The sequence below is a fragment of the Myotis nattereri genome, assembly GCF_964212035.1.
Source record: "Myotis nattereri genome assembly, chromosome: X".
Classification (NCBI taxonomy): domain Eukaryota; kingdom Metazoa; phylum Chordata; class Mammalia; order Chiroptera; family Vespertilionidae; genus Myotis; species Myotis nattereri.
The window spans coordinates 23,984,545-24,003,443 of record NC_138078.1 but is presented as its reverse complement, the minus strand read 5'-3'; the positions used below and the strand labels follow the sequence as shown (position 1 = coordinate 24,003,443).

Genomic DNA, 18,899 nt, shown 5'->3' with positions numbered 1-18,899 from the left:
TTTTAATTGTAGTTTCCTATATGTTAAATAAGAGTATGAAGATATTTAAATACCATTGGCAATTATTAGTAAAAGAACATCTCAAAACCATCATCACCTGAGTGTTAGATTCTAGTGTTTAAGGTGATACCTAATAGTAAGTCTGCTAAGGCTCATAATTAAATAGCACAGACTGATAACACACAGTCAAGAGCTATTCCGATATATAATATGAACTACTTTACTGTGTTTTTCATAGTTTTGTTTATAGATCATTGAATACTTTACAGGAATGATGTCATTTGAGTTTGGATAACAAAATTTTGTCAGATGGGCAAGGGCAGTGATTATAGTCAGTTTGGCTCACCTCAAAGCTAAAAACTCATTATCTTTTTTTCACATTATTGTAAAGGATTTTAAGTGACAATTATATATTTTAATCAGAAGAGATTTTTCAATTGGTCTGTATATCAACAGGGCATGGGAATAATACTATTTGCAGTCTTTCACCCCTCCATTGTGAATGAGTAGTTTTCCACAGTTGCATCCATTTCCTCTTCTCTTACTCTTTCCTCAGTTCCAGGCAATTTCATTCATATCTTCTGTTTCTCCATGGGACACATGCAATAATGGCCTACATGGAGTTCACACTCTATAAATGTTGTTAACTGACAGACACATTTATCTCCAAAGGAAGAGATTCTGTGCTTGTGTAGAGGGAGGACATTTTAGTAGTCATTGTTAAAGAAAATTAGTCATAAAAATAAATGTGTTGGAATCTTACTTTTCTCTTATAATTCAATAATGTTTAGAAATAGATAAACTGTAAAAAGTGATAGATTAACAAATATATGCTATATTTACTCAGGGTGTGAATTTTGCATAAACCTACTAATTTTTTATTACTGTATTATTTTAAAAAATTCTTATTGAAAGTATTACATAAGTTCCCCTTTTTCCCCCATTGACCTCTTCTAGTCCATCCCCTGCCCCACCCCAAACTTACTAATTTTTAAAAGCTGTTATTTAGAAATATATGAGGTAGCAGTTGTATAAAAGTTACTGTGGTCAAAGAAACCTCTGGAATTTAGTCCCTAATACTCAGATCTTTTTTTTCGTGGACTCTGAATAAATTTCTATTACATTTCGGCTGTTATATTGAATTGCAAATGAACTTGTAATGACCCTCACTTAATATGCAATTAAAATCGGTGATTATTTATTAGCAACTTTATGTTAAGTTTTTATTCCAAATATTCTTCTAATTCAAGAGCTCTGAAAACAAAGGTTTGCATTATTTTACCCTGGCTACATGGCTAATGATGAATATACTTGATGAGGAATACTTCACTTTAAGTGGCGGTTTTGAAGTACTTGCATGGAAGGTGGTGCACAATTAAAATTATTCTAACAGTCTGTTATGCACTGTACACAAGTAATAAAATTAATGGGTGCACTTCAAGTAATGATCCATTTCCTCTGAGTGCAATATATTTATTCATAGACTATTTCAGGGGTTGTTTAGAATATGAGATGTGAATGGATTATGATCCATTATCCCCGAGATTTTAATGTGCTGCTACAAAATGGTTTCCATAAGTATTGTTCATAATGCCTGGTGAGTTAGTGTTTGTATTCCTAAGTAGCTAACAAAAATTTAGAAAAACAGATGCTCAAATAATTGATACTTAAAACTTTGTAGATATTTACACTTACAAATTGTCATAGAGCTTTAAATTTTCAGTTGAGTTAAGGAGCATAATTCTATGAAATACATGTAAAACAATTATATGTAATAGTAAAATAATTTATCTGTGAGCATTTGAAACACTTAGTACCCTCATTTATTCTACAAAAGTTTTAAGAGACTTTTGCATAATATCACCAGTAGCACTGGATAATAGACGGCCATTTTATTTATGAAGCTGAAGTAATGGCACTTTAAAATTTAGTTAAAGACATACTTATTAAGTAATGTGGCATGTGAGAGTGCTTTTTTTCTCTCCTCCAAGTTTTTTAAAGCAAACTTGAAGCAGGAGAAACTGCGTGTGTGTTTGTGTTTGGCTTTTAGCATCTGTGAATATTGCTCCCCTAATGTTTTTATTTATATGAAGTAAGCTATTGATTTGGTCTTGGATGAGTTGACAAGTACACTGTATTTATTCTGTACCTACTCTAAGCTGAGAACTCTATCAGATAGTGCCAGGTGAGACATTTTCATTAGAAGGATTTATAGCTTAGGAAAATTTATACTCGAGTTGCACAGGAAGCAGATTAACACATGAATTAACACAAATCCTTCATAATAAGATGTCTGATTCTCTGGGATCCATATCATATCTGTGCCAGTGCCATCTAGAAATTTCTGGTTTTGATTTATGGCATAAATGTCCTTTATACTTTTATTTCAAATTGTTATGGATGTGTGACCAAATATCCCAAGATTACCTAGTAATCTTATGAATTTGTCACTTATTAATAAATTCCTTTTAAAATTTATACATAAACTTTTATATCCCAATAGAGGCCCAGTGCATGACATTTGTGCATGGGGTGGGGGGTGTCCCTCAGCCCGACCTGCACCCTCTCACAGTCTGGGGCCCCTCAGGGGATGTCCCCTGGGAGAGCAGGCTAACCCAGGAGTCATACATCCCCAGAACGGTCCTTAGCGCTGCTGCCACGGAGGCAGGAGAGGCTCCCACCACTGCCACTGTGCTCACCAGCCATGAACCTGGCTTCTGGCTGAGCAGTGCTCCCCCTGTGGGAGTGCACTGCATTGAGCATCTGCTCCCTGGTGGACAGTGCATGTCATAGCTACTGGTGGTTCTGCCATTTGGTCGATGTTCATATTAGGTTTTTATTACCAGTATATAGGCTATTAGTGCCATTCTATATAAAAGTAGCTCTAACTTAAAAAGTACTAAGCATTACTTTTTATAAATGACCATTTTCAGCCTTTAAAAGACCTTCCCCTTGCCGAAACCGGTTTGGCTCAGTGGATAGAGCGTCAGCCTGCGGACTGAAAGGTCCCAGGTTCGATTCCCGTCAAGGGCATGTACCTGGGTTGCGGGCACATCCCCGGTGGGAGATGTGCAGGAGGCAGCTGATCGATGTTTCTCTCTCATCGATGTTTCTAACTCTCTATCTCTCTCCATTCCTCTCTGTAAAAAATCAATAAAATATATTTTTTAAAAAAAAAAGACCTTCCCCCATTTCAGCATGTGAAAGATCTAGTCTCTTGTTTCCTACATGTTCTTTTTCAGTTCTTTATATTATCATTGACTAATATTTACTGTTTGCCTGGTATATGCCAGATTTTGTGTGACTACTTCACACGTATTCATTTCAGGGATGAGAAAAATGAGACCCAATGAGATTAAATAACTGAACCCAGTTTACCCATCTGGTAAAGAGGGTAACATTTGAACTCAGATCTCCCTAATGCCAGAGCCCTTATTGTGAATTTCTTTACCCTTCTGCCTGCCTTCATCATTTATCTTAATATGGAAATCCTTCTTTTACCTATTATTGTATTTCAATTGCCTTTAGTCAATTATAAAAATCAAGCTAATAAGTAGAGAGTATTGTATATTTCATAGTGGATTTGTACAAATTCACTTTTCTCATTTATTTTAATTCCTCTCACAGTGATGCTTAGGATCTGGACATTTTTTGGGGGATCACAACATATTGAGCTGGTCATTTGGGGTAATAATCAACAAAGACTCATTACATTTTATTCCTGGATCTTAATAGATACCACAGAAGCTATTGGTACTTCATTGTAGTTTCCTTGTTTTCAGTTTGTCAATTCATTATAGTTCAATTTATATTTTTCTGATGAAATTAACATGTATATCATTCATACTGAAAATTAACTAATACTTTTATTTTTCCAAATGCTAGCAGTTCTTTGTATGGTTGATCTCTGTCTGGTACAGTGAGATATTTCTCTCTGCATTCCCTTATCATTTAACATATGCTGAAAATATTTCTTCTAAACATGTGGTCATTTAGATTTGTTGCATAATTTTGATTCATTATCTAACATAATTTAAAATTTCTCCCCTGTGTATTTTTAAATTATATTATTTTTCAGCCATTATGTTAGCTCTTTATTCTAATTTTTCTTCTCAAAATGAGTGCCTATGTGACTGGAGTTTTAGAATCTTCTTTTATACTTGGTAGTAAACATGATCTTTTTATAACTACAGATACTTCGTGGCATTCCCCAGAACATACCATTTTTGGTCACTGTTCAAAACCAAATAATAACAAACAATATATCACATAACACCTCCAGATGTTTCGGTAAAACCCAAATTTTCCTTTAACTACTAGGAGGGTATTAGAAACATATTTAGCTCCTTGTAAATCATGGGCTGCCTCTTATAGCTGTATATATGGAGACATGCATATATTATGTTTTTACACTTTATTTTTTAAATTATTTTTCTTTGAAAATATATCAGCTGAAGAAGGAGGAAAAGATCATTGCCGATAATATTTGCAAAGTTTGTTCTCTCCAGTGTCATCTTTGGTAGTTTCAAACTTTGAAATTAGTGAAGTTAAGAGTTGTATTTCAAATGAGTTGAGAGATGTGGTTTGGCAGCATAACAATTACAACAAAGTGAAAATTAGAGTATTAGAGCATAGGAAAGTAAAAGAAGATAAAATAATATAGTTGTTGAACTTAATTCCATATATTTAGTCATTAGAAAGCGTGAGGCACACATACAAATTAGCAAAACCACAGGTCTTGTTTGCTAGAGATGGTCTTCAGACTTCTTAATAACTTACTTGCCTATCAACTAACTTATATTTACTCCAGGAAGTGGAGTAATGCCTATCCCTAAAGTAGATTCTCCTAGATGACTTGCTCTTCACTAAATCACTTTATCCCTTAGGTATTTTAATCTACAGGAAAAAAGGTTATAGTGATTTTATGATCCCTTTTGAGATGCCTATGGCTCTGTCTAGGAATAGGAAACTTCAGCATTTCAAAAATATAAGAAAGTTACCTATGCTACATAGGTTTAATATTTATCATTATATAATGTAATTTATTAAAGACATTACTATTAAACACATAAGTGTGTGTTTGTGTGTAAGAACATCTAAATTTTGTGAACTGACTTTAGATAATGAATATTTTAACATGTAGGATTACATAATGTTGCTTTCATAGTATGTGTAGGATAATATATACTTGGATTGGCATTAACCATATATTACCTTATAAGAAAATTTAAATAAGATGATATATATTAAAAGACAGCATATTTCCTAACACATAGTAGGGTCCCAAAAAGCTAAGTGTGATGATGTGTTTATGTTTTCAAAATTTTGCCCTTGATAGATTTTTTTTCCACTTAGGTATTGCTATAGATGATTTTCAAACTTTCAGATCAACTTCCACATATGTGAATAATATGAAAACTTCTCTTCATGTTAGAAAGATTATTTTTCTTAGTGCTTGTTTTACTTCTTTGTACCCATATAGACAATCTGCTTATTTTTGGTTTTCTGTAGCAGAAACAAAATTACTAATTTTTGTGTGCTTATTTAAATTTATTGATTTGAGAGAAAGAGGGAGAGAAAGAGAAACATTGATTTGTTGTTCCACTTATTTCTGTGTTCATAGGTTGACTCTTGTATGTGCCCTGACTGGGAATTGAACCTGCAACCTTGACGTATCAGGATGTTGCTCTAACCACCTGAGCTACCCAGCTAGGACAAAATTACTGATTTTTAATACTCAACTTTTCCCTTAAAAAAGCCAAATAACATTTCAACTAATTTCCAAACTGATTTTAAAATAAAAATATAAGTTAGTTTTTGAAGGAACATTTTAATAATATACGTGATATCTAACATTTATTTGGAAACATCCAAAAGGTTACTTGTCCACAATCAATCTTCCACTCCCCATGAGAACTTTGGCCATATTTGTTTTTATTTAAATATAGTCTGCTTCTCTACATCTTATGCATCCTTATTTACTATTTTATTGCATTCATATTTTTATAAGATGCAAATCTAATAATTTGCATCCAATCAGAAATCATCTTAGTAATTTCACTTATTGATCAGTAAATAAGTGATTTGTTTGAAGTCATTCATCTGATCAATACTTTATAAACTTGAGACACATTGGTCTTCAGATAATGTCTTTCAATCTGTGGTTTCAGTGGGTAACTTATAAAAATCTTTCTTTCTAGAGGGTGTCAATGCTGAAAGCATCAAAAAAGCCTCAGAACAACTGAACAGCCGGTGGAATGAGTTCTGCCAGTTGTTAAGTGAGAGACTTAACTGGCTGGATTATCAGAACAACATCATCACTTTCTATAATCAGCTACAACAATTGGAGCACATGACAACTACTGCTGACAACTGGTTGAAAACCCAACCTACCACCATCTCAGAGCCCACAGTAATTAAAAGCCAGTTAAAAATCTGTAAGGTAAGATTCTTTCCTTCTATTTGGAGCACAAGAAATAGGAATTTCTTATCAATTTCCAGAAGAATAGAAAAATATTTAATAATAAAATTTTCCTATTAAGGATTTAGTTAAACATAGTAAAGATAAAAGTGCAAGCAAAAAATATCATTTTAAATGCATATATTCACTTTTATTTTCATATTTTTATCTATTTTTTTTCAATGACAGATGTGCCAGTTGGGTACTATACTCATTGGGGGGGGGGATCACTTTGTAAACTATATAAAGAAAATCGGTTTGAATAGATGATGCATGGTTGCCTGAATCTTTTAAAAAGTGTCTTTAGAGTGGTTGCACATGACTCATTGATTCTGTCAGTTTGTAAAATGGTCAGGCAGTTTTGGAGTATTGAACCACATATATCCAATAATACATACCCCATAATTTGGAGGTTTTCTTATGACAGCACATATACTCAGAGCAAAATCCAGTCATGTACCAAAAAAGTGGCAGAGGCCCGCTGCTGGTGAGAGCTCTCCTCTTGCCTTGCAGACAGCTGCCTTTTTGCCATGTTGTCATGCGGACTTTCCTCAGTGCATGTGCATAGAAGGAGAGAGACAAGTATTTTTCTCTTGTTCATATAAAGCCACTAATCCCATCAGATAGGACACCACACTTATGACCTCATTTAAATGTCCCTCTAAAAGCACTATTACCAAATAAAATCACATGTGGGTTAGAGCATCAACTTATAAATTTGGGAGAATATAACTCAGTCCATGGCATTCTGACCCTTCCCCCCTATTCATGTTCCTCTCACCTGCTGGGAGCCCCAAAGGTCCAAATGTCAGAACTTATTCCAGCATCACCTCTAACATCTAAGGTCCAAAGTCTCGTCTAAATGTCATTGAAATCAGATGCGGGTGAGACTCAAGGTATGATTCATCCTGAGAGAAAATTATTTTCCTGTGAACCTATGAAACCAGAAAACTTATGTGCTTCCATAATTCTATGGTGGGGCAGGCAGAAGATAGACATTCACATTCCAAAAGGAGGAAAAATAGGGAAGAAGGAATGGTTGATAGGTCCTAAGAAAGTCTAAAAACTAGCAAGGCAGATCCCATTGGATTTGAAGGCTCAATAATAATCCTCTTTGGCCTGTTCCTTCCCTTCCCATCCTGCTGGGGCATGGTTCTACCTTCAGGACCCACTGGGGCAGCAGTCAGTTAAGTTTTGGGAAAATTGGAGTGAGCATTCATTGATCCTGATTTCATGGTGTTTACCTAAAGTAGGGGAAAGCTATATATATATATATATATATATATATATATATATATATATATATATATATGTGTCTAACTGGGAAAACGTGACTTAGAGCAACCAAGGGCAGCTTCCTTGAGGCCAGTACATTTAAGTAAAGGCTTTAAGGACGAATCAAAATTAAGTAAGGATAGCTGGGCAAGATGCTTCAGGCAGAAGAAACATGGTGGGAGGGAGCAATAAGGACCAAGGAACTGAAAGAAGATCTGTAGCATTCTGACATTGCTGGGCATGGAGGGGCAGGGGCATGAGATAAAAGGTGGAGGCAAAAACGAGGAGAGAGAGCAAGGACTCGTAGGGCATGTTAGGACCTTGGTCTTTATCTGAGGAGCAAATGGTGATCACTAGAAGTTGTATATTTTACATATTCTCTGGAGGTTAGGGAAATCATCCTAAGTGAAATCATTTCTTTTTCTAAATTCAGCCATAAAGTTTCTAATGACACAAGCCTATTCCTCTTCATCACCCCTTACTTGTCCACTCTGCCCCATTGATTTCTATTAATTTGATGAATCACCTTAGGTACAATATTTAGCAAGATAAGCTCAATGTCATTTACACAACAGTTAAAATTATACTGTTTGGCTGTGATTAATGGTAGATAAATTGTTCCATCCTGTTTATCAATGTGTTCTGTTATTTGGGGATTTTTTTTTAAAGGTTAGAGTGTAGATTTAGCTCAAAATCTAATACTTGCCAGAACTGGTTCTTAATATGTTAGTGGTTAGAGAACCCTTCGGGAACTGGAAGAAATCCATGGATCTTTTCCTGAGGGAAAAAAAAATTCCTCAGATAAACATATAATTTTAAAGGATAAACAGACTCTGGGCTGATACCTTACTCTGGAGGACCAAGCACACTAAGGTCCTTTTATGGAAAAATGAGTAATTTGTTAACATCTTTTGAATGTTAACTACTTAAGGTCAGAATGAGCTCTCCTACGATTTACTCTAGGAAATTTAAGGCCTTAACTGAACATTTGCGCAAATGTTTAATTTGTTTCAAAGTCCCCTTTGTTTTTTAGAACACACTTTACTGTACTGTATGCTCCTTCTATAGCCCCCTAAATGGGAAGAATGACAGTCCTCCATCTGGCCAAATGTAAATCAGTTTCTTAAATGATTCACAGCAGATGTCAGTGCTGCCATGTTCAAGTGCATGTCTGTAATTCTATACCACACTTTACTTCCTATTGTATTCTTCCTTTTTGGATATGCACCTACCTTCTAGGTTTTAACTAAGAGGTTTTATGTTTGAAAGGGAGAGATAGGCTCCTCATTTATCTAAATGTCTCTCAACTTCAGCTACCAAAAGAATTTCATTGTCAGAGATCATCCTACCTGAATCCAGACACCCTATCTAATAAAAGAGAAACATGGTAATTAGCGTACGACCACTACCCTTCCCATTGGCTAATCAGGGCGATATGCAAATTAACTGCCAGCCAAGATGGCGGCCGGCAGCCAGGCAGCTTGAAACTAACATGAGGCTTGCTTGCTTCAGTGACAGAGGAAACCAAGTTCCCTGCCTGCCTTGCCAGCCTCTGAGCCTGCAGTTTGAAACATTGTAACAAATATAGAAGCTAAACAAAACCCCAGAAACCTGCTTTCAGTGAGCCGTGATCTCAGAGCTGGAGTTATACATTGTTTCAATTATAGAGCCTAAACAAACCAGATACCTGCTTTCAGCAGCGGAGGCCTAAGAGCTGGAGCCTCAGAGCTAAAGCTGGCCCAGAATTTTAAAAAAAGAATAAAAGGAGCAGTTGGGAGCTTCAGCCCTCAGCCCCTCACCCAGACTGGCCAGGCACCCCAGTGGGGACCCCCACCCTGAAGGGGGTGTGACCAGCTGCAAACAGCCATCATCCCCTCACTCAGGCTGGCCAGGCGCCCCAGTGGGGATCCCCACCTTGATCCAGGACACCCTTCAGGGCAAACCAGCCAGCCCCACCCATGCACCAGGCCTCTATCCTATATAGTAAAAGGGTAATATGCCTCCTGGCACCGGGATCAGCGTTACAGGGGGCAGCGCCCAAACCCCCTGATCGCCCTGGGGCTCTGTGTGTAACAGGGTGCGGAGCCATAACCTCCCTATCCGCCCTGCTGTTCGTGACAGGGGAAGGCGCCCCAACCTCTTAATCAGCTCTGCTCTGTGACTGATACAGGGGAGCTCCCCAACCCCCTGATTGCCCTGCAGCTCTGTGTGTGACAGGGTGCGGCACCCCAACCCGCCCCCCACGGGCCCTGCTCTGTGTGTGACAGGGTAGAGCCATAACCTCCCCATCGGCCCTGCCCTGAGTGTGACAGTAGTGGCGCCCCAACCCCCTGATCAGCCCTGCTCTGTGGGTGATAGAGGGCGGCGCCCCAACACACCTCCCCCGACAGGCCCTGCTCTGTGTGTGATGGGGTAGAGCCATAACCTCCCCATTGGCCCTGCCCTAAGTGTCACAGTGGTGGCGCCCCAACCTCCTGATCCGCCCTGCTCTGTGTGTGACAGGGTGCGGTGCCCCAACACCCCTATCGGCCCTACTCTGTGAGTGACAGGGGGGAGCTCCTCAACCCCCTGATGGGCCCTGCTCTGTGCATGACAGGGGGGAGCTCCTCAACCCCCTGAATGGCCCAGCTCTGTGCGTGACACGGGGGAGCTCCCCAACCCTCTGATAGACCCTGCTCTGTGCATGACAGGGGGCGGCGCCCCAACTCCCCAATCGGCCCTGCTCTGAGCCCGACCAGGGGCTGCACCTAAGGATTGGGCCTGCCCTCTGCCACCTGGGAGCAGGCCTAAGCCAGCAGGGCGTTATCTCCCGAGGGGTCCCAGACTGCGAGAGGGCACAGGCCGGGCTGAGGGATCCCTCCTCCCCCCGAGTGCACAAATTTTTGTGCACCGGGCCTCTAGTTCTATATAATAAAAGACTAATATGCAAAGTGTCCAGTCATTGGGTCGTCTGTTCAACCAATCAAAGTGTAATATGCTAATGATATGCTAAGGCCGCTTAACCACTCACTATGATGTGCACTAACCACCAGGGGACAGACACTCTGACTGGTTAGGTTAGCTTGCTGATGGGGTCTGGCAGATTGGCACTAAGTGAGATGGGCCGTACACTCCCTGTATCCTCCCGCGGCCCCTCCCTGGCTGGCCAACCTCCCACGTAGCCTCCCCGGCACCAATCATGCACCGGTGGGGTCCCTCGGCCTGGCCTGTGCCCTCTCACAATCCAGGACCCTTCAGGGGTTGTTATAGAGCCAGTTTTGGCCTGATCCTGCAGGCCTGCTCGAGGGACCCCACTGGTGCACAAATTTGTGTACCAGGCCTCTAGTACTGTTATAAACACATACCAACATTCATCGGAAAGTTATCTTTATACTGGAGGCCTGGTGCAGAAATCCATGCACAGGTAGGGTTCCTAGACCTGGCCGGTGATTAGGGCCAATTGGGGCCTTCCAGCTGCCAGCCAGGGCCTTCCTTCCCTGGCTGCCAGCTGGGGCCTTCCTTTGTTCCACACCGCTCCCTGGTGATCAGTGCATGTCATAGTGAGCAATTGAACTCCTGGTCTCCCAGTCGAACTCCTGAGGAGACACTTTGCATATTAGCCTTTCATACATATAGGTCTTCTGAAATTGGACCATTGACATTGCCTATTAGGTAGTCTTGCTACATTGTTTGACAAATGTATCTTATTTGTACCTAACACAAAAGTTATTCTCTCCAAAACACTACTAATGCATCCAGAAGTAACAACTTTTCTTTTTTCACTTTTCATTTTGATATCCAGGAAGCTCAGTGTTATATTTAGTTCATAATTACTGTAATACTTTCAATTTTCCCCTCCAACTAATTGGTTTCTGATCCAGTTTTTAATTTTTAATTATCCTGTCTTTTACAATTTAAATGGTAAAAAAAATCCTGAAGTGCTTTTTAGTAAAGGTAGCATAGGAATTAATTATAAGTAAATGACCATGGTAATAATACTTTTAAAAAGAATTTTAAAATTTGTTTGAGTTTAATTTATATATGTATCAGATACATATGAATTACTACTTCACTGAAAACAAAAGAGTGTGAAAACATTTATATCAACAACAGCACTCTTCAAAGGAAATATAATGCAAGTCATAAATTTGAGCCATATTGTAATTTGAAATGTTCTAGAAATGACATTCAAAAAGGAAAAAGAAACAGGTAAGTGAATTTCAATAATGCATTTTTTTAACCTGGTGTATAAAAATATTATCATTTCATGATTTAATAATATTTAAAACTGTTTATGAGAGTTTGTATTTGTATATTTTTATTCCAAGTCTTCAAAATTATGTTTTACAATGACAGCACATCTCTATGTGGACTGAGCACAGTTCAGGTACTCAGTTACCACATGTGACTAGTGACTACACTATGTGACAGCAGAGCAGACTATCCAGATGATTTCATCATTCACATCAGGGTACTCTTGAAAGTGAAAGGGCTGGTATTAATAACTATGCCAGGACTACAAGAGAAAAGCAGTCACCCTAAATAAAACAGCCATACTGCCTGTTTATTCAGGAGAAGTAATGAGACCATACAGAGGATACATAATTATAGACTTGAATATGTGTGTATATATGTTAATATTGCATCAATTTGTAATAGATGCAATATTGATATATAAGCATATCTTTGTAATTTAATACAGTATGCATGTATGTAAATATATGCAGATATGTATAAGTTATCTATACAAATGAATTTAAAGAAACAAATATTGTTCACAAAATGAATTTAGAGTTTGAAGCAAAGACACACAATTTTGAGATAAGAGGAACATGCATGTTTAATTTCTGGAAAGAGTATAAGGTCATTCATAGTACTTTTCACCTGTACACATTCATACCCATTAATGCTCTGATGCCATTTTACAATTTAATGGTACTTATATATGATAATATCTATTGAACGAAGAGCCCAGGTATTAAATTGATGACCTGTGCTAGAGGCTTGCCTAAGCCATCATGGATGTTTCTTATCAATTTTTTGATAAGGGTATTAAGCTAAGCTTGCATCATTTCCTTTTAACACCTTCCTTTGCAAAATGTGATGCTTGCAAAGGCAAATATTATTTATTTTAATACTCTAAATTATTTTACAGGATGAAGTCAACCGGCTGTCAGCTCTTCAGCCTCAAATTGAGCGATTAAAAATTCAAAGCATAGCCCTGAAAGAGAAAGGACAAGGACCAATGTTCCTGGATGCAGACTTTGTGGCCTTTACAAATCATTTTAAGCAAGTCTTTGCTGATGTGCAGGCCAGAGAAAAAGAGCTACAGAAAAGTAAGTAAAAATACTTAACATGGCTAACTGGATATTTTACAAGTTAGTTGTTAATCTGGAAAATAAATGAACTAACATGAAAGAATAATTTTGATCAAAAGAACCACCTTCCCTACAACCTGTAGTAACAAGTAATTAAGTACTGTTGCTGGAAAATATATGTTATGTTTCAATTTCTCTTCCCCTCCCCCATAATAATTTAATGACTGTGAGGAATAAATAAAGCATTTGTTTTATAAAGGAATAACTTCTCCTTTACAGGTTGCAACTTTTACAATAAAACAAGTTTATTTTAACATTGAAGGAAATAAAAGATTATTTGAAGCCCTGTCAATGGGTTGTCATTAAATCCATTTTGCTTTACATATAGGACTAGAGGCCCGATGCACAAAATTCATGCAAGAGTAGGCCTTTGCAGCCCTGGCTGCCTCGGCCCTCACAACCCTGGCTGCCTTGGCTGCCTCAGCCTGACTTCATATGGAAGGTCATCCAGAAGGTCATCCAGACGGTCATTCCACTGTTCAGCCATTCAGTTGATTTGCATAACGCACTTTTATTATTATAGATATTTAGCTGAGCATCGTATTAGTACTTTTGTTGAATTATATGAAGAATAGAGGCCCGGTGCATGAAATTCGTGCATGTGGGGGGGGGATGTCCCTCAGCCCAGCCTGCACCCTCTCCAATCTGGGACCCCTTGGGGTATATCCAAATGCTGGCTCCTAACCACTTGCCTGCCTGCCAGCCTGATCACCCCCTAACCGCTCCCCTGCCAGCTGATTGCCCCAACTGCCCTCCCCTGCTGGCCCGATCACCCCCAACTGCCCTCCCCTGCAGTCCTGCCCCCCCCAACTGACCTCCCCTGCAGGCCTTGTCGCCCCCAACTGCCCTCCACTGTAGGATTATTATAGATGTAGCATACATGTGGCAACTGCAACTCAGTAAAGAACAAATCATTCTTTGGGCTGCATTTTACTATTGGTTTACTTTAACTATAAAATATCATTTTTCTCATTTAAAGATAAGATATAAGAATGAAATAGTTGTGCAAATGCCTACCATATGACTAGCAAATTTTTCAGGATATCTCTTTTTTCTCTCACCAATTTGCTTTTGTGATATTAATACACAGTGTCTGGTCCAAAATATCCATACTCATCAGCTTACTTTTTAAGGCAAAAATTCCTTTGACGGACTAGGTTATAAGCACTTTTAATGATTAGTGAGTTTTTGGTGCCCATACACATACATACATATGTATATGTACACAGATAAAGGATTATAGAATAAAATTGGATTTTAAGGTATTACAATAAAATATTTTTAAAATATCTTCCCCAAATTTGTTATAAGTACAAGAACATATTTGTTTTCTACTAAAACTGTAATTAGTTAGAGAACACTTTTTAAAATTGCCTTTCATTGTAAATAACCAAAGAATTTACCACATAACATTTCTACAATCAGTACAGTGCTATATATGAAGCTTTCCCCATTTTGCTAGATTTTTATTTTTGTTTTTGATGACATCGTGGGAAGAACTGAATTAAATGAAAGATAAATGCACAATTTTTTTTTCTTTTATTTCAAAGTCCTTTTTGCTGAGGGTTTTATTTTTCTGATAGGGAAGGAGGTAATACAACTTGACAATAGTGTCAGCTCCCTCTGGTGGATTTCAATATACTTGTTGCTGAGCCTCTATAAAAGCAATTGGGGAAGATTGTGAGTGTCCTAAATTTTTAAACATTGACCTATTTAGCAATCATGAATTTTTCTTTTTCTTTTTTTTTAAATATATTTTATTGATTTTTTTACAGAGAGGAAGAGAGAGAGATAGAGAGTTAGAAACATCGATGAGAGAGAAACATCGATCAGCTGCCTCCTGCACATGCGCCACTGGGGAAGTGCCCACAACCCAGGTACATGCCCTTGACCGGAATTGAACCCGGGACCCTTCTGTCCGCAAGCTGATGCTCTATCCACTGAGCCAAACCGGTTTCGGCCTTAATGTTTCTATTTTGATGTCTCAGGCTATCGCAAATCCATTACATCCCAGTAAACTTGTAGTGGGAAACTGCATAGCCAACAACCATTTCCTCATTGGCCCCTCCAAGATCAGAGAAAAGAATCAACATCTATGGAGTTGCGTAATCAGGAACCTCAGAATCATCCTTGATATTCTGTCCATCGCCCACACTCTCTCCCATTTAATCACCAAGCCTATGCATTTTAAAAAATTCTTTATTGATGAAAGTATTACATATGTCCCCTTTTTGCTCCATTGTCCTCTTCCAGCCTGACCCACAGCTTCTGCCTTCACCACCCTCCATTGTCTGTATTCATGTGCACTTGAGAAGAATGTATATTCCGTAGCTTTGGGGTGAAATGTTCTAAAAATGTCAGTTAGTTCCATCTGATCTAGTGAGTCATTTAGGATTGCTGATTTTATTGTCTGGAAGATTTATCCAGTGATGTCAGTGGTGAATTAAAGTCCTTTCCTTACTATGATTGTATTAATGTCAATTTCTCCCTTGATATCTTCAAGACATTTTTTTTTCTTCTTCTTTGTATTGGGTGTTCCTGTTCCTGCATATATGTTGACCAAAGTTATAGCCTCTTTTTGTATTGATTCCTTTAGTATTATGTAGTGGCCTTCCTTACCTTTTGCTATGGCCTTCACTTTGAGGTCTGTTTTATCAGATAGAAGTCTTGCCACCCCAGCTTTTTTATTCACTTTCATCTGCCAGAAAAATTTTTCTATCCTTTCACTTTCAATTTGTGTGAGTCCTATGTTCCGAGGTGAGTCTCTTGTAGATACCAGATATATGGGTCATGTTTTTTTTTTTTAATGTATTTTATTGATTTTTTACAGAGAGGAAGGGAGAGGGATAGAGAGTTAGAAACATCGATAAGAGAGAAACATTGATCAGCTGCCTCTTGCACACCCCCTACTGGGGATGTTCCCGCAACCCAAGGTACATGCCCTTGACCGGAATTGAACCTGGGACCCTTGAGCCAGCAGGCCTACGCTCTATCCACTGAGCCAAACCGGTTAGGGCTGGGTCATGATTTCTTATCCATTCAGCCAACCTATGTCTTTTTATTAAAGCATTTAATCCATTTACATTTAAGGTTATTATAGACTAGAGGCCTAATGCACGAAGATTCCTGCAAAAACGGGCCTTCCCTCTGCTGGTAGCCAGCAGTGCCTTTGCTCTGGCCAGAGCTCCTTTCTGCCTTCGCTTGGAGTCGCCTTTCTGCATTCCCATACTGCTCAGAGGCCCAGAGCAGCTGGGGCGGTGCAGAAAGCCTGTGTCATCACCATGGTGAAGGCACAAGTGTACTGCCCTGTCCCTGGCTTCTTGGCACCTGGATATGCAAATTAACGCACCTTCTTTGTTGGGTAATTTGCATACTCACTCCTGATCGGCTGGTGGGCTTCACAAAGGTACGGTCAATTTGCATCTTTCTCTTTTATTAGTGTAGATAGGTACTTGTATGTTGCCATTTTTATTCTTTATGCCTGTATTCCTTCTTCCTTTTCTATTTCTTCCTTTTACAACAGTCCCTTTTAGCATTTCTTGCATTGCTGGCTTGGTGGTAATAAACTCCTTTAGCCTTTTTTTGTGTGTAAAGCTCCGGATTCCCCTTCACTTTTGAATGATAGCCCTGCTGGATAAAGTATTCTTGGATTCAGTCCCTTGCTTTGCAACACTTTGTATACTTCATTCCATTCCCTTTTGGCCTGATGTGTTTCTGTTGAAAAATCATTTCATAGTCTAATGGGAGATCCCTTGTAGGTAACTTTCTGTCTCTTGCAGTCCTTAAGATTTTTTCTTTGTTTTTAATGTTTGCCATTGTAATTACTATGCGTCTTTGTGTGGATCTTTTGGGTTCATCTTGTTTGGGACTCTCTGTGCTTGCATGACTCTTTCCCAAATTAGGGAAGTGTTCTGTCATTTCTTCAAATAGGTTTTCTATTACTTTCTCCGCTTCTTTTCCTTCTGGCACTCCTATTATGGGGCTATTGCTTCATTTCATGTTGTCCAAAATCTCCCTTAAATTCTCCTCTTGGTTTTTATTTATTTATTTTTTTTTACAATTGCTGTTCAGATTGGGTGTTTTCCTACCGTGTCTTGTAACTTGCTGATTCGGTCCTCCACTTTTTATTGCCTACTGTTGAAACCTTCCATTGTGTTCTTTATTGCAGCTATGTCATTCTTCATTTCCTCTTGACTCTTACATATGTTGATGGATTTCTCCTTGTTGAGATGGTTGAGCATGTTTATAACCATTACTCTGAATTTTTTTCTGACATATTGCTAGCCTCTATTTTATTTAGTTGCATTTCTGGTGATTTCTCCTTTTCTTTCTTTTGGGGATTATATCTTTGTCTCCCCATATTTGTTGTCTCTTTCTGGCCCTGGACACACTTCTTAGGGTCTGAGAGGTTGAAGCCCTTAGCAGTCCATTGGTCTGGGACTCATCATCCCAGAGGTTGGGTCTGCCTTGAGTCTCACTCCTTTATTGTTTCTGTTGTACCCCCTTCTCCCACAAATCTAGTCCCTCCTTTGTCTGCTTCAGATGCTTGGTGTCCACAGGGATGTGTGCACAGTTCCTCTGGTGTGCAACTCCCTGTGAGGGCCTGGAGCCCTCTGGCATGCATTCCTGTGTGGCCCCAGCAGGGTGGTGCTCTAGATCCCTCTGGAAGCACACTTGCAGCTCAGTCCTGTGACCCATGGTTGGGCACACCAGGTGACACCTGCAGCACAGTCCCAGGGCCCAGGGCAGTACATGGGCTAGTGGCTCCAGGTTTCAATGGCAGGATTGTCCTTGGGCCCAGGGTGGGGCACATGCTGGGTGGCTCTGGGACTCCACAGAAGCATGGTTCTGGGGCCCAGGGCAGGAATGGGGCATGGATTCCCCCTAGCTTGCATTCACAGCATGGGATCCTGGAGTGCAGGATCCTGGGACGCACTTTCCAGGCAGGTGGGCAAGGAGGCACAGCATGGGAGGTCTCTCTGGCATACTCTCACTGCAGATGTCTGAGAGCCTGTGGGAAGGTACCACACCACTCACTGTCAAGGCGCAGTGGTGGTCCCATGTGGGTTATGGATTGCAAAAAACTCCCTGCACAAGTCTGGGATGGTGTCAAAGGCCACTCTGGGTGTTGGTGTGCCTGTGCTCCTGGCCATCATTGCTGCCCTCTACAAGATCAAGCCTATGCATTTTTATCCCCTAAATAGCTCTCACATCCAAACTTCTTTTCATATTTATTGCTGTCATATTTGTCCAATCTACTGTGGTTTCTTGTCTGGATCACTAATTTGTCTCCTCACATCCATTCTTGACATGGAGCAATCTATTTTCTACATTTCAGCCATAACAATTTTTCTTAAAGGAAACCTAGCCATGCCACCTTTTTTATGTGTAAAACATTTAATAATTTATTATTATTATTATTTAACCTTGATTTTGTTTCTTTTTTATTATTGTCTAAAGTTTTACTTATGTCTTCTTTTTCCCCAATTGACTTAAGTTAAATGTGCCTAAAAGGCCCTTCCTAATAATAGTATTGCTTACCTCCAGTTACAGCCTCGTTCAGGCTTGTTTTTTCTCTATATCATATTGACCTTTCATTTCCAGAAGATGACATGATATTCCCCACCTTAGAGCCTGTGTATGTTCTCTTCGAAGTCCTGAAATAACTAATTCTTATTGCTTCATATCTTTGCTCAAAAGTTAATCCTTATGAGTTCCCAGTCTATAGCTTATGTTCCTATTATGTCTTGTTGTAGCATTCTCTATTTCCCTTTTATAAAATTAATTCCAATTTGATAAAAACTATA

At 39.0% G+C, this 18,899-nt stretch overlaps 1 protein-coding gene across 2 annotated transcripts in view; it reads left to right on the top strand.

The window, feature by feature from the left end:
• The window catches only part of DMD (dystrophin), a 2,781,977-nt gene that overhangs the window by 1,239,884 nt on the left and 1,523,194 nt on the right, over positions 1–18,899 (top strand). For both annotated transcript variants that reach the window (XM_081115404.1, XM_081115406.1), the window contains 2 exons: positions 6,201–6,442; positions 12,870–13,050. In XM_081115404.1, the coding sequence (XP_080971530.1) occupies positions 6,201–6,442; positions 12,870–13,050 (423 nt within the window). The remainder of the gene's footprint in view (positions 1–6,200; positions 6,443–12,869; positions 13,051–18,899) is intronic.